Source organism: Suncus etruscus, chromosome 6 (genome assembly GCF_024139225.1).
Source record: "Suncus etruscus isolate mSunEtr1 chromosome 6, mSunEtr1.pri.cur, whole genome shotgun sequence".
In the NCBI taxonomy this organism is placed as follows: Eukaryota; Metazoa; Chordata; class Mammalia; order Eulipotyphla; family Soricidae; genus Suncus; species Suncus etruscus.
Window position 1 is genome coordinate 36,235,586 of NC_064853.1, and position 15,242 is coordinate 36,250,827.

The following is a 15,242-nucleotide window of genomic DNA, read 5'->3' on the forward strand; positions in this document are numbered from 1 at the left end:
TGCCTTTGTGTGTGTGTGTGTTTATTTTTTTTCAACCAGCATCTTGTTCATGAACCCCTCTGTACCTCACAGCCCCCTGCCCACCAACCCCAGCTCCTGTGTGCTACCTGGAATGTCCCAGCCCAAACACCTGCGCACTTCTCAGACCTTCCAGCTGGCAGGATCTCCGCTGAGCTGGAAGAACACAGCCTGCCCTCCAGGCCCCACCTCTGCTCACCCCAAACCTGCCCTGGCCACTGGCCCTCCAGCTGACCTGAGTCTCTTTCCACTTCTTTCCAGGGAATCTGACTAAGCACATGAAGTCGAAGGCCCACAGCAAAAAGTGCCAAGAGACGGGGGTGCCGGAGGAGCTGGAAGCCGAAGAAGGTACAGAATTGGCAGTTCCCGACCCCTCCCTGACCTGGGCTCTCTTCTTCTCCTCTGCCTGCTCTTTCACCTTGCCCCCCTTCATCCTTCTCTGCCCCTTCTTGCCTGCCATGCCATTTCCTCCTTTAGAAACTCCTTTTGGAAACCAGGGTTAGCTCCATAGAGCCATGATTCATGCCCCACACTCCTGCCCGCACAGTGCTATTAGAGCTGTTTGCTGTGTATTATGCCCACACCCCAGTGCCCCATGAGTGCCTGCTGGTCCCCTACTATGTCTCAGGCATGTTCTAAATATTTCTCTCCACAACCCTCACCAGGACATTCTTTTTTTTTTTTTTTTTTTTTTTTTTGGATTTTGGGCCACACCCGTTTGACGCTCAGGGGTTACTCCTGGCTATGTGCTCAGAAATCGCCCCTGGCTTGGGGGGACCATATGGGACGCCGGGGGATCGAACCGCGGTCCTTCCTTGGCTAGCGCTTGCAAGGCAGACACCTTACCTCCAGCGCCACCTACCCGGCCCCTCACCAGGACATTCTGAGGCACAGACACTTTGGTGCTTCACCCCCACATTCATGCCTGCATTCACTAGGGCTAGGCCTGGGCCTTGAATCCAGCCAGCCCCCACATACCCTCTCCAAAGCTGCATGCAGTTACAGTTCCCTCTCGGCAACAGTGTCCCCCTCTGAATAGATATAGCAGAGGAAAGGGAACTCAAAGGCAGGTGGTCTGGCCAGGCATTGCCCAGGCTCATTGTCCAAGGAGACCAGAGGGTTGTGGTGAGTGAACAGAGGGTCAGTGCACCCTCAAGGTGAGGCCAGAGACATCTCTTCCCTTCACCAGAGAGACCTTTGACCACATCCCTAAAATCAGACTCAGTACTTATCGTGTAATAAGAAAAGGCTGTGTGCTCGCCTGTGTCTGACTTTTTTTCTACTTTTGTTTTTCTGGTTTGGCATGGCCACACTATTGTGTCATCTTTTAAAAGAGACAGGTCATATTTCCTTTTAGGTGACTATTTATTTGCCTCTTTATTGAATATCCACTTTTAATCCTTCCCCAACCAAGAATGTGGGGTTACCATGCTTATCAAGAATGTACATCAGGGCCAATAAGACAGTATGAAGAGTACAGCCGGAAGGCACTTAGCTGACCTTTCACATAGCTAGCCTGGTTCCATCCCTGGCACCACATATGATCCCCCGAGCCCGACCAGGAATGATCCCTGAACACTGTTGGGTGTGGCCACACACACAAATAGAATACACATTACATCATTCGTATTTCATCTGATCATCAAAACCGGTGGTAGAAACATTTGCTGCCCTGTTTTAAGTTGAGGAAAATGAACATAGATGTCCAAGGCAGCTGTGTCACATACAGTCACAGAGCTGTGCCACCCCAAGGGCCTGAACTGAACCCAAAACCCTGGGTTGGGAGATGGGGATGTTCAAAAGGTTGTCATTGCCACCCCCAGCAGAAGTCCAATGAGAGACCATGAGCTGTCCCTGTTCCTCTCCCTGCTTTAGTTTTATGCCTTATATGAGATGTAATTAGAAACCACTGGACAAGGACTACCCTGTTCCAGGCCATGCTGGCTGCTGTGGATTTAGCAGTGAGATAATCCTAGTCCCTGTCATTTATAAATTGGCATTCTAGGGAGCTCGACCATGAAGGAATAAGAGCAGGGTGATGATCATGAAGCCAAACATCTGAGACCAGAGAGCTAAAAGAGGAGAGAGTGTGTGGTGGCCAGTAGGGAGCATCATGAGAGGCCACAATCCAGGCTAAGCACATGCTGACTTGGACCAGTAGGGCTGAGGGGAGAAGAGAAAAGGTGGGGTTGGGGGAAGGTAGGCCTGATAGGGGAGTGAGCCAAGATTGACCTGAAGGGGGTGGGAGGATTGTGGTTGTGAAGTTATGACTCCCTGACTAATAGGGACATTGGAATAGGGACTAATAGGGACATTCAACCTAGAAGCAACGACTGACCCCTGGTGGTTGGTTGTCATCCCTTCATTCATGTTCGTTGTGAGGCACTTGGGTGCGAGCGCCACCGTGCGGCCAGACCCTCTCAGTGCGTCTTTCCTCTCAAGCTGGAGGAGTGGGTTTGACTTTATAGAACTTTAGTGGCCATGCCAATCTGGGTGACAACTCAAAACCTGGACAGGCATTGCAAATGGGCTTTCTCAACTGGAACATACATCCCTTGGAACCCTGTAGATGTGGGAACCTGGTGATCAGCCCTTGTCCTGTATCCTGTCAGTGCCTAAGCAGCCCACTGGCCCTATCTGGGCCTCAACTTCCTTGGGTCTTAGGCATCTTAGGGAGACTTGCTGTGGAGCTCAGATAGCTCCCTGTTGGCTCAAACACCTCCTCTCCATGTGGCCTTTTGGCTGAGACTATGAAAACTGGAGGTTCTGGTGGTCACAGCTATTGGAAAGTTACGTATATGTATGTGTCGGAGCCTTGCCATCCCCAACAGCTACATGACTCTGATCCCCATTCCATACTTGAGAAAACAACACAGCAGATAGAGGATTCCATAAACCCACCCTCACCAGCCCCCACCCCTGCTCCATCTCTAAGAACATCTTAGATGGGGGCTGGAGTGATAGCATAGCAGTAGGGTATTTGCCTTACATGGACCCAGGTTCAATCCCCAACAACCTATATGGTCCCAAGCCATATAAGGTCCCAAGCCATCCAGGAGTGATTTCTGAGCACAAAGCCAGGAGTAACCCCTGTGCACCACTGGGTGTGCCCCACCTCCAAAAAAAAGAACATCTTAGATGTCAGAGAGAGAATGCAGGCCTTACATGTAGGAGAATGGGTTGTCTCCTTCAATGCCAGGCATGACTTTCCTTTAAGCACAGAGCCCCAAAGCTAGAATATAAAAACTAACAGCATTTTAAACAGAGCATGAACTCATCCTGGGAGAGTTCTGACTCCAAGGGAATCAGGATGCTGAAGAAAACTATCCCCCAGGCTTGGGGTTCCCATATATAAATGGGGTGGCTAGGGGAATATTAGGTAGAAGTAGGTACTAAGGCCTTAGTATGGAAATCAGCTCCCCCACACCACGCATTATTCACCTCTGTCTTCATCCTAGTACCATAGGCCTTGCCCTACTGTACTCCACTGCAAGGAGCCCATGGCTCTTCCTTCACTTGCCAGCCCACATCACCCCCATGGGATCTGGTCAGGGCTTCCTGAGTGCCCCACAAGCTCCTCATGCTGGAAGAGCTAGGATATATGACCTCTGCTAGGGCAGTGACCATGGTTGCTACAATAGCCTGAGCCTGAGTGTGTCCCCTCTCTGTTGATCAGACTCGGCTGTGGGCCACATACTGGGGTGTCTGGGCTCACACTCCCCTAGGGTGATTTCCTTGTCCTACAGGTAGCACCCAGGCTCACAGCATTTTAGTTCAGTTTCTGAGGAAGTACAGGTGACTCCCACTTCATACTGGTGGCCAATTCTGAGATGCCCCAGTGAGACCCAGGTCATAGCAGAGGGGATCTGGCTGGTGGTAGATGACATACAGGCTAGGAGGCTGGTGTGTCAGAACCCTGCTCCCTGCCCCTCCAGCAGAAAGCAACCTGGGTTCTGCAAGGGCAAGCCTCTCTTTACATAGACCCTGCCTTGCAGCCTATAGCCAGCCTTGCCTACACTCCAGCAGCAGCCAGGCGACCGGGCAGACATATGTAAGATTGCTGGGTCTGAAAGCAAAGAATCTAGACAGTATCATTATATCAGGCCAATAAGTTCAGAGCTCCCAGCCAGTCCCAGAATGTAAAACTTTCACCTTTATTTTTTTCCACAAAAGAATAGACTGGAATACACACAGCAGGAGACTTCCCTCGCTCACGGAGATGCCAACACCAAAATCTAGTGAAAACAATAAAAGCCTGTTCTTATTCAGTAAGGCTCAGTCCCATTGACTCCTCCACATCCTCAAGCAAGTTACTTCCTCTTGAATCCAAATCAGTTTCCTCCTCTGAACCCCACAGATGTGAGTCTTGACCCAAAGTGTTTCAGAGTTCTTAGACCTGAACTTGGTTCAGGTGAGCTGCAAGGTTTATTACCAGCCCCCATGTGTCCACACCTGCCCTGGTCCTCACACTCTCACAGGCTGTCACTTGAGGACCAGGAAGTCAAGGCTCAGAGCGGAGCTAACCTGGACTTGATTGTGACCTGGCCTTTTCGTGTGTCCCTCAGGAACCAGTGACGACCCATTTCACGACTCTGAAGGGCGAGAAGGCTGGGAAGCGGTGGCAGAACACCAGTTTTCAGACCTGGAGGACTCGGACTCAGAGTCAGACCTGGATGAGGACGAAGATGAAGATGAGGAGGAGAGCCAGGATGAACCTTCAGGTCTGCTGGAGGCAGATTCCCCACCAGGGCAGGGCCCTGGACCCAGGGACACCTACTCTGGCAGCCAAGCCTCACAGGCCAGCTCAGTCTCAGAAGGTCCAGCAGCTGGCAGTGGTTCCATATCCGACCTCCCCCGCCTGGCACCAACCCCTGCGGGCCCCTTGGAGAAGGACTCAGGCTCAGCCCCCAGCACTAAGACTGAGTCCCCAAGAAGACCATGGTCCCCAAGCAAAGAATCGGCCAGCCGCCCATTGCTTGCCCACAAACACTCCCTCTGCCACAGTGACTCGACTCCCCAGCCACGGTCGCCTGCCCAAGAGCCACCCACCTCCACCCCAAGCCCTCACCCTGGTGGGTCTCCCAGACTTGAGCTGTCACCTCTCAGCCCTCAGCCCCCCAAAAGAGATTCACCTCCCCAACTGGACCTTCTCCCAGAACTCAAGGGCAGCACAGACCCAGCCCCCAACAGACATTCACCTACCAGGAGTTGGTCTCCAGGCCAGGGCAAGTCACTACCATGGTCAGCGCTGCCAAGGAAGTGGACCTCGGCAGGAGAGCAAGGCCCAGGCTCGGGGCTGGCCCCGCGGGCTCTCATCCGGCCCACGCCTCTACCTCACAAGCTCCTCAGCAGAAGCCCAGAAACCTGCAGCTCCACTTGGGTGAGTTCCAACTACCCAGGATATTCCTCCCAGCTCCCAGGGATATCATGGTAACCCCTCTGGCTACCTTCTCTAGAGACCATATGCCTAGAGCCAAACAGCCCTGCCAGCTCTTGAGTCCCTGATAGCTCAGTTCCTATGCTAGGTGCTATGCTGGTGGCCTGGGACCCTTTCATTCAGCCCCACCAACAGCAGCACATAGACTGAAGCTGGGCCAATTGGGGTCACATCTGCATCTTACCACTGCTAAGGGATGTGGCCTTGGGTGAGGCTGTCAGTGTGTTTGCTGTCTCTGCCCCCAGCTCTGTCACCCTCATCCACATCCCTACATTTTCTTTGAGCAGATGGGGAGCTTAATCCAAATCATGTTGTCAACAGCATTGTCACCCACATCTTCAGAGACCCCACAGTCTGGGATTCCTTGTGAGACCCTCAGCAATACTCCAGGGCCAAAGCCCCTACCACAGTCATTACCATGCAGACTTCTCTCTTCATTCAGGGTTATTCTGCCAGCAGCAGGTTCCCACCCCTGTTGTCCCTTTTTCCACACTGCCATGGTGCCCTCCCCGACCACACCCCATGGTCTCGTCTTGGGTTGCCCTATCCATCCTCCTTCCACCTCTGCTGATGGGACCGTTGTTTACCACTGTTCACCACCACTCATTATTGATCATCAGAACTCACCACTGTTCACCATTCATCACTGCTTGCCACCACTCGCCACTAATCACTACCACTCATTATCATTTACCATGCTCACCACCACTTACCACTGCTCACTATCACTCACCGTCACCCACTGTTCATCACTGTTTGCTGCCATTTATCTTCTTTCACTTCTGTTCGCCATCATCAGCCTCAGCACCATCACTCAGAATTAGGCTCCTGAAGGAGTCTGATCTAGGAAACTTCCCTTGGTTTTATAACTTTTGGGCCATCTTGGGGAAGAAGAACCTTGAGTGGGAAATTCAAGGGTCAACCTAGGACAAGACCATTTTAGGAACAGGCAAGGCAGCAGAAGCAAGACAGAAGGCCAGGCCATGGGGCTGTGGAAGGACCTTCCTACATCTTCTCCTTCCTCTGAAGACAGACATGTGGGCTGGTGGTATGGAGACCAAGGTCTCTACTGGGCTCAGACCTCTGTGGGTCTCAGGGCAATCTATACATGCCCCTAATATGGAGCCGGAGCTTAGTGGCAGTCCCCAATCCTCACCTATAGTCTTGGCCTCTCCACATGCCCAATAGGTGCCCTTGCCTGACCCTGTCTTGTTTTCTGATCCCAGCAGAAGCCCGAGTCCTGGAGTCCGGCCTGCTCGCCTGGCCCTGCCCATCCTCTCTCCTCCCAACCCTTCACCCCTCACGACTTCCACAGCCACATCCCAACTGGGGCCGAGAACATCTTCAGTCACCTCCCTCTGCATTCCCAGATCCTGACCCGCATCCCGTGTCCCCTGATCCCCATTGGGGGAATCCAGATGGTGCAGGCCCGGCCAGGGGTCCACCCTGCCTGGGTCAGTGGCTTCTCAGGAGGCGGCAGTGACCTGACAGGGGCCCGGGAAGCCCAGGAGCGAGGCCGCTGGAGTCCCACCGAGAGCTCCTCAGCATCTGTGTCCCCTGTGGCAAAGGTGAGCAAGTTCACGCTCTCCTCAGAACTGGAGGGTGGGGTCGAGTCCACGGAGAGTGAGAGGACACGCAGGGGGCTGGGCAGGCCTCCTGACTGGGAGCCCCGTGTGGCTGAGGTGCCCTCGGAGCTCCCACACATCTCCTGTACCCCACCTGAGCCCTCACCCCGGCCACTCCTGGGCCACTGGTCAGAGTTGTCCTGGAGCCCCCGAGTGGGCTCCCCACACAATCTGGCCCATCCCAAGGCCTCGGCCACCCCCACGCTGGACCGTAGCAGCTCCCTCGGGTGCCTGGCTGAGGCCTCCACTCACACTCCTGCCAGGAGGAGGAGGAATCTCTCTGGGGAACCCAGGACTGGTCAGGACTTCCCTGAGTCCTCAGGAAGTGGGGAGTCCAGGCTACCTCCACACCAACCAGAGGGCAGGGGCCCCCCACGTACCTAGCCTCTCTCTGACCGCTTCAACAAACATCTGGCTTCCGGTGTTCAGCAACAGACGTTTCAAGCCACCTTCCTCAAACTGTCCGGTTCTCACGGTTCCCTCTACCGTCTGTCCATCTGTCTGCCTGTCCATCTCTCCATTTGTCCAAGCAGCTTTTGTGCCGCCGCCTGTCAGCTTATTCCATGTATGCAGTTACCTGTGCCTTTTCTAGATCATGTATTGCTTGAAAAAAACTAAACACACACATACACACACACACACAGATTTTGAGGCTGTGAATATTTTGTGCTGTTTTTGAGAAAGGATGTGGGTGGGTAAGGATACCTCTTCTTGTTTGCTATGGTCAGCAGCAACTCCAGCCAGCCTGGCACAAGGCACCCAACTTCTGAGAGAAGGGCATGAACTGAGGGAACAAAGAATCACATCAAAACTTTAAGAAAATATCTTACTAAACACAAGCAGACACTTCGCTGTTCCTACTTAGTACTGCTGTACCCCACCCCCACAAGGGCCACCCCCTCTGTCAACAGAAAGGTGGGCTAGAGATCCCAGGAAGAAGAGCACGGACACAGGTAGGGGGACCCCACACAAAATCCAACTTTGTTTTTTCTAGGAGTCATCCCAGAAGGCTAAGAACAAAGTGACGACAGAAGCTGGTCCCTGGGGCTTCCAAACACTCAGGATGAGTCATGGACTCACCCTACCCTCTGCAGGCAACCCCCATAACTACCCACACCCTTCTCTCTGGGCCCTTACCCTAACCCCTGGGTTTGTCAGTCCCAGACACTGACTGTCCCCCAACTTGAGCCCACCTCCTCAATCCAGCCCCATAGAGCACTACCTGCCTGAGCTGCAGTTGAGTTTCACTCTGTCAGACCCAGGATCCACAGGACTGTGTGAGCATCTATGACTGGTCTTTCTAGAACTGTCCTCCAACCACACACGCTCTCTTCAGGGAAGGGCCCACAACTGTGCTTGGGGGGGAGTGGCCCAGGCTTGTTTGCATACTTGGACTGAACTCTCTTTAAAAATTATTTTAAAATAGGAGCCGGAGAGATAGCATGGAGGTAAAGCGTTTGCCTTTCATGCAGGAGGTCATCGGTTCGAATCCCGGCGTCCCATATGGTCCCCCGTGCCTGCCAGGAGCAATTTCTGAGCCTGGAGCCAGGAATAACCCCTGAGCACTGCCTGGTGTGACCCAAAAACCAAAAAAAAAAAAAAAAAAAAAAATTATTTTAAAATAAGAAAAGAAAGTAGAGTGAAAGAGGAGACACGGTTTGCTCCTCAGATACTCTTCAGTTCCCTGCTCTGAGAACTGTTCCATTTTCCCTTCCAGAGCTGTCAGCCCTAGCTGAGGCCACTCTCCCCAGCCCTTCTGGCCTTCACAAAAATGCTCAGCACCACCAGGGGCAAGAACCTGTTTTGTAAAACAGATTCCAATTAGAATGCAACAGGATTCAGAAAGCCTGGCTCATTCACACTGCCTGGGAGAGGGGAACTTTCTTCAACCTAGAAACCTTGTACTTTGTTGGCCCCAGGGGAGATGGTACAAGGGCCATGGCATGCCCAGACTGGATGCAGGGGGCAAGGGCCTCCCCAGCTGCTCCCAGTGTTCAGTCAGGCCACAGAAGTTTCCTGCTGTTGAAAAAGTTCAGGCAAGACCCATAAGTGTGTGGAGTGAGCATTGCCTGGAGCCTTAAACTCAGACTTTGGTCCATGTCGATTGTGCTTGGCCCCCTTCAAGGACAAGTCCACCAGGTGCATCCTTCCCCCAGCCATCTTGTTCACATCCTCTTGGCCTTTGCCAAAGATAAAACCAATGAGAAATATTGAAAAGTGCCTCCCAGAAGAGGCACTGGGCTCCAGGATTCTGGGAAAGGTCGAGAATTTGCCAACAATGCCACCAGCTGCCTAACTCCACATTTGGGGCACTTGCCTACCTAAGGAGTAGCTGGTAAGGCCCACTGGAGCACACTGGTACTGTTTGGCCGGGGGGGGGGGGGGGGAATGGAAGAAGCTGGGGACTTTCAGTCCTCACCCCTAGTCACTGCTTTTGCCACCTCTCCAGGCACCATTTTCCAAACCTGCAAGGCAAAATGCCAGGGGCTCTGCCAAGCCAGCCCTGACATAAGGAACAAGCTCCCCTCCACCTGCCCTCATACCACCTGCTCCCCTAACATAGAGCCCACATCTAAGTTTCCTTTTTGTGAAGCCTCATCATGTTGGGGCCAGCAGGGGAGACCCTTCTCCATCACTTAGGCCTGCCTAGGAACCAGCCCTCATATATCTTTATGGAGTAGAGATGAGATACACAAAGGGAATTTAGCTAGAGGGATGCTGCCCTGCACAGGTGCCCAGAGGGATGGATGCCATGCTACCAGCTAAACCCCTTGCAGTCATACCACTCATGTGCCTCTGCACTGCTGTGACCTTCTGCCAGACTCTCTGTCCTGCCCCTACATACATGTACCTTCCTAGTTTAGGTAAGAACTCAGTGTTCCCCAACACCCCAAATGTCCAGTCTGACTGTGATGCTGCAGCCACCCAGGGAAGAAAACAGCACAGACCACAACCCCAGCCCCAGGTGTGGGCAGCACAGAAAGTATCTTGCCAGGGTCTGCTGGAAATGCCGATCCACATGCCACCTAGGCCCGCCTTCTGGGATGCCTGTCTTCATCGGCAATCTCAGCATACACAGTCTCCCATGTGCCTCTCCGGGGCACCTTTTCCTGGGCTGACACCCTGTGCCCACTTCCTCAGCTTGAGTCTGGTTGCCCAATAGCTCCCACCACCCTAACTCCCATGAATATACCCAGAAGGCCCTGAGCCTCCCTCTGTAGGAAAAATTCATAAAAAATTCCCAACACCTTCTAACCTGCTCCATTCCTACAGGGTCCCTTCCAACAAGCAATATATCTGTCCCTTCTCCAGACAACTCCTCTCAAAGCAGAACTCCTGCCTGGGTAGTCATTTGGGGAGACAGATCTGCACTCCTGATGGGGGAAGAAAGTTCCAGAAGGCCGGTTCCACATTCTGTTTCTGTACCGTGAATCCAGTCCACTTTTCATTAGAAAACTGCTTTTGGCACTTACGATCACTTTATTAAATCTAGTGTTAAAAAGAGAAGAGAAAGGAAACAGAACAAAGAAGCGTGTAGGCAAATGTGAGAAAACACGCTCTCTGTAAGATAAATATTTGCCTTTTTTTTTCTAAAAGGTGTATGTATTCTGTATGTGAAATTTGTCTGTAGAGAGTTTATATGTTCTTAATGGCAATACATTCCAAAAATTGTACTGTAGATATGTACAGTGACCACACTGGGATGGGTTAGTTTTGCCTGTAATTTTATTATTTAAGCTCCAGTTTCTACATTTGCATCTTGCAATGTTGGTATGGTATATATCAGTGCAAAAGAAAAAAATGGAATAAAAAAAAAAAACATGCAGGTTTAAAGCACAGAGTCTGAAATACAAAAGGAGAAAATTGTTCAGTATCGACGTGTGTGACCTTCGTTGTAAATTACACCTGTACTGTGAATGAGAAGTTTTTATGAGTATAATAATGGCCTTTATTACAGCTCTGGCTGTGTCCAGTCCGAGGATATTTTTTAAAAAAACAAAACAAAACAAAACAAAACAGCATGTTGGAATAAATTTGAAAATCCCAACATAGCCTTGCTTCCCTGGCTCCTGGTTTGTTTGTTTGTTTGTTTGTTTGTTTTGAGGTTTCTAGAATGTCACTGGACAGACATTTGGCATCCCAAGTGCATGTTTTCAGGCCCTGAGAAGACAAAGGACAAGCCCACACTCTGCCGCAGTCATTATGTAGCTGCTGCCCTCTTGTCCCTTGGAGTCTATGCTGATAGGACCATGGGAAAGGGGGAGGAGGCAGAAGGAAGGGTGCAATTGGGGCCACATTTCTCTCCTATGGCTGCTGCCTTTCCCACACATCCAAGGGCTTGGAATTACAAGTGTGTCCCCTGTTGCTGTCTAGAGTTCAAGGATTTGCAATCTAAGTGTTCAGCAGAGTCTGTACATCCAACAGTTCAGGGAGAATCCACCCATTTGTTCTCACTTCTGGGGGTTCAGATACTCTGGGCCTTTTGGGTCTACTGCATTTCTTCCCTTACTTCCTCCTCCTCACCACCTCACCATCTCACCACCTCTTTCATGTGTCTCTTATCCACTTCTCTCCTCAAAGAACACTTAGCTAAATTATACTGGTGGTGCACCTTAATCCATCATGATCTCTTCCCAAAATTTTAAATTTCCTTCCATCAGCAAAGACTTTTTCCAACTAAGATCACACTCTGGAAATCCAAACATGAACACAGAAGGGAAGGGGACACCATTCAACTCACTACAGAGAAAGACTAGGAATCAGACAATGACATGGACACTTCCAGGTTGTGTCAATTTAAACAGATCACACAGCCTCTTGGCCCCATGTGTCTTAGTCTGCAAAGAGGACATGGGGGCATGTTTCAGGGAGGAGTCAATAATGCAGGATGCTGTGGAGTCTTAAACAGTGTAAGTCCTCAACAGACACTGAGCCAGTTTTGCATGGGATGTTGGGGGTAAAAAAATTTAAAAAGAACAGGCAAAGGTTTCCAATGCCATTTTTATCCATAAGTGCCCTGTTGGATGCCAGTCTCTAGTGATAGCTACAACTGTGTTTGACCAACACCAGCCAGCCCCCAAAGTTTACATTCCGATAGGAGAGGCTGGTCCTTGTGGTCAGGGCTTCTGACTCACCCTTAGACCTTTCCTGGAAAATTCCTCTGATCCAGGCAGGAGGGGGAAGCCAGGGACAGAGGTTGACAAACACTCAAGAGGGAGCCTGGGGTCAGCGCTGCCTGGAAGTTCAGCTCTAAGGACCTAGGAGGTCTGTTTGCTCAGCCTCCAGGACTGGCAATAGGAAGAGAAATACTGGGTGGCCTGGGGCTGACTCAGATTTGGAGGGTTTGAGAGGGTCCAGATCAGGTGGATGAGGCTTGAGGAGAAATGTAGGAAGGGAGGCAGCAGAGGCAGTAGGTGAAAAGGTATGGACTTTGGAGAAGAGAGACTTGAATGTGTTTTCCAGGGGCTGATAAAAGGTCCAGATCAGGACTGAGCTGCTGACTTAGAGATGCTGATGGTGTCCTACCAACCCCAAGGCAATGGTTAAGGAAATGGAGACAGGGAGAAAATAGAAGACTTTCCTACAGAGAATTTTCTTCCAAGGAATAAAGTCTTGGGTGGAGAGGAGGCGGTGGCTGGCAAGGAAGAATTGGAGGTCTTAAAAGGTTTGGCTGACTTAGACAAAGGAGGGGGAAATAGACTAGCAGGTGCTGCTTCTGCCCATCATGAAGGATCTCCAGCCACACTCGGCCTGCAGGCACAGGGGGCAGCAAGTGAAACCATGCAGGTGGGTGTTAGCAAGTTCACAGTGAAGGTACTTGAACATGGAGAGGTGAGACTGTGGGTCACTAAGTCATGTGCTGGGCAGGAAACAAACCTGGTGGCCAATACAGACAAAAGTCAGGGTCATGCTAAAGTTAGGAAAACAACAAAGAGCTCATGAGCTGGGTCCTTATTTCCAAGGGGAAAGAATTGTGAAGAGATATGGCCCACAGGTGAGGGTACCATGTGTCAGAGCAACCTCCTGGATATGGATGGGCATGAGCCAGCATCCAAGAAGCTACCTGGCATGTGTAGGAGGCCAGCGCTAAGTGTTGCAAGCTCTGGTGAACAGCTGGAAGCCTGGTGCCTCATCAGCATCAGTGCAACCAGGCAACAAAAACCAGCACCCCCAAACTCTGAGACTGAAAGCAATAAGAACTGGTTTTCTGGGGCCGGAGAGATAGCATGTAGGTAGGGCGTTTGCCTTGCATGCAGAAGGATGGTGGTTTGAATCCCGGGATCCCATATGGTTCCCCAAGCCTGCCAGGGGTAATTTCTGAGTGTAGAGCCAGGAGTAACCTCTGAGTGCTGCCGGGTGTGACCCAAAAAACAAACAAACAAAAAAAAGAGAACTGGTTTTCCCTCTAATTAGGAAAACGTTGATCATGTAGGTCAGCAGTGCCTTCTCCCCTATGTGTCAAGACACCTGACCTAACAGAGGCTCCCCCTGCACCCCAAGACCCCCAAGGCAGAAAGAAGACAGCCCTGCACCTGTGCCTGGTACTGAGCACCCCCACCGGGGAACCAGAACCTCTGCCCCTGAGAGCAGGCGATGGGGCACAGGGGCAAACAGCCCAAAGCCAGCCATGCTTCTCAGAGAAGCAGTGCCCAGAGATAAGCATGAGACCTCATGAGGCAGTGCTGCTAGCATTATAGAGACCAAAGAAAGCATGGTATTTTAGGGAATGCAAGGAGCAGGAATGGTACCTGGTACCCGAATGGGGGCCATGGATGGTTGGGGAGATGCTCCAGAGACTCAGCAGAGCTTGGTCTTAGAGAGGTCAATGAGCCCCAGAGAAGCAGCAAATAGAGACACAGCTTGTCCATCCTTTTCCCAGACCTGCAGCCCTGACAATCACTCAAGAAAATGAGGGTGACTGTCCCTGCTTTTGGAGAGGACCACCTTAGTTTCAAGGTCCTTACCCCATGCTCAACTGGAAGTGGTGTGAGAACTAGGCTCTGTGTGACCGAACAAGCTCCTAGGGGACCGCTGGCTCCTCCCTTCTCTCCCTGAACTCTGACCCCTAGGTCTCTTGAATCTAGTTCACTTCTCTCTCCAGTGGCAAAGGGCACAGAGAGGTGGGGATGGGATGTGGGGATCCTGGCTTCACCCACAGGCCTGGGCCTTCCTGGGTGCAGGCCCTGAAGTCTGGATTCTGTTTTGGAAGCACCGAGGGAAGAGATGGCCACTGTCTAGAGCAGGAGGCAGCTCAGAAGACACCAATGGAGGGAGCTGGAGAGGGAGGTGTGCTGGCCGGACAAAGGTGCTGAGTGGGACCAGGCCGGGGGTGAAGCATCTGCATCCGAGTATAGATAGTATTACCCCTCTTCATCTCTTAAGGAGAAGAGGCAGCTTCCCTCCCAGGCAGGGCTGGCAGCAGGACTGAGCATCAAAATGGCACTCTGGCCATACCTCCAAGCCCAGGTGAATCAGAGTCTAAATTAGGATCACACAAGAAATAATCCAAACCAGGCTGAGGGTGAAACTCTTGTAGTCTGACTATTTTCTACTTAGTATTTAGTCCATTGCCTGCCAGAACTGCTATTTTTATTGAGTACAGAGACCAGACCACCCCTGGGTGGGGCAGTAAACCCACCCAGGTTTACAAGTAAGACAATCTTTGTTTTGGATGAAACTAAGTTGTAAACAAACAGATACAAAAAAAGAAAGAAATGAAATGAACTTTGTTTTAGGTAAAATAAGGTGTAACCCAACAGCACCCTATTTGAGAAGTGGTCCCTTCCTGGAAAGAGATCTGGGCCTCTGGGCTACCAAGCAGTGTCTGCAGACACTTCCCCTATCCCAGCAGCCCACTGCCCTCCACAAAGGGTGAGAAAACTCAAGTTCAGGGCCGGGAAGAGGCTGGCTCCAGGCCAGGGCCATGGTTCCCAAAATCCGGGGCGAAGTATCTGCACCTCCCCACCCACAGTTCTACAACCCAGGCCCCAGATCAGCCACCCAGCTCTGCCTTTTTAGGAAAGAAAAGAGCAGCCCCGGTGGCGGGCAGGCAGGAGGGCAGGCAGGCATGCTAATCCACCAGCTCCTGCAGCTCTGGTTACCGTGGTTTGGGGCCCGGGCAGCCGCGGCTGGGAGTGCCAGCCCAGCCAATGGGTGCCGCC

The 15,242-nt window shown here is 51.7% G+C and overlaps 2 protein-coding genes across 2 annotated transcripts in view; one reads left to right on the forward strand and one right to left on the reverse strand.

Annotated features, from left to right (window-relative positions):
- HIVEP3 (HIVEP zinc finger 3) overlaps positions 1-8,502 on the forward strand; it is an 82,684-nt gene extending 74,182 nt beyond the window's left edge. Inside the window, exons 5-7 of the mRNA XM_049774610.1 lie at positions 280-366; positions 4,584-5,398; positions 6,682-8,502. Coding sequence (XP_049630567.1) covers positions 280-366; positions 4,584-5,398; positions 6,682-7,464 — 1,685 coding nt within the window. The 3' untranslated portion in view covers positions 7,465-8,502. The remainder of the gene's footprint in view (positions 1-279; positions 367-4,583; positions 5,399-6,681) is intronic.
- Positions 1-15,242, reverse strand: part of CTPS1 (CTP synthase 1) — a 1,052,426-nt gene that overhangs the window by 520,541 nt on the left and 516,643 nt on the right. The gene's annotated exons all lie outside the window — the stretch shown is intronic.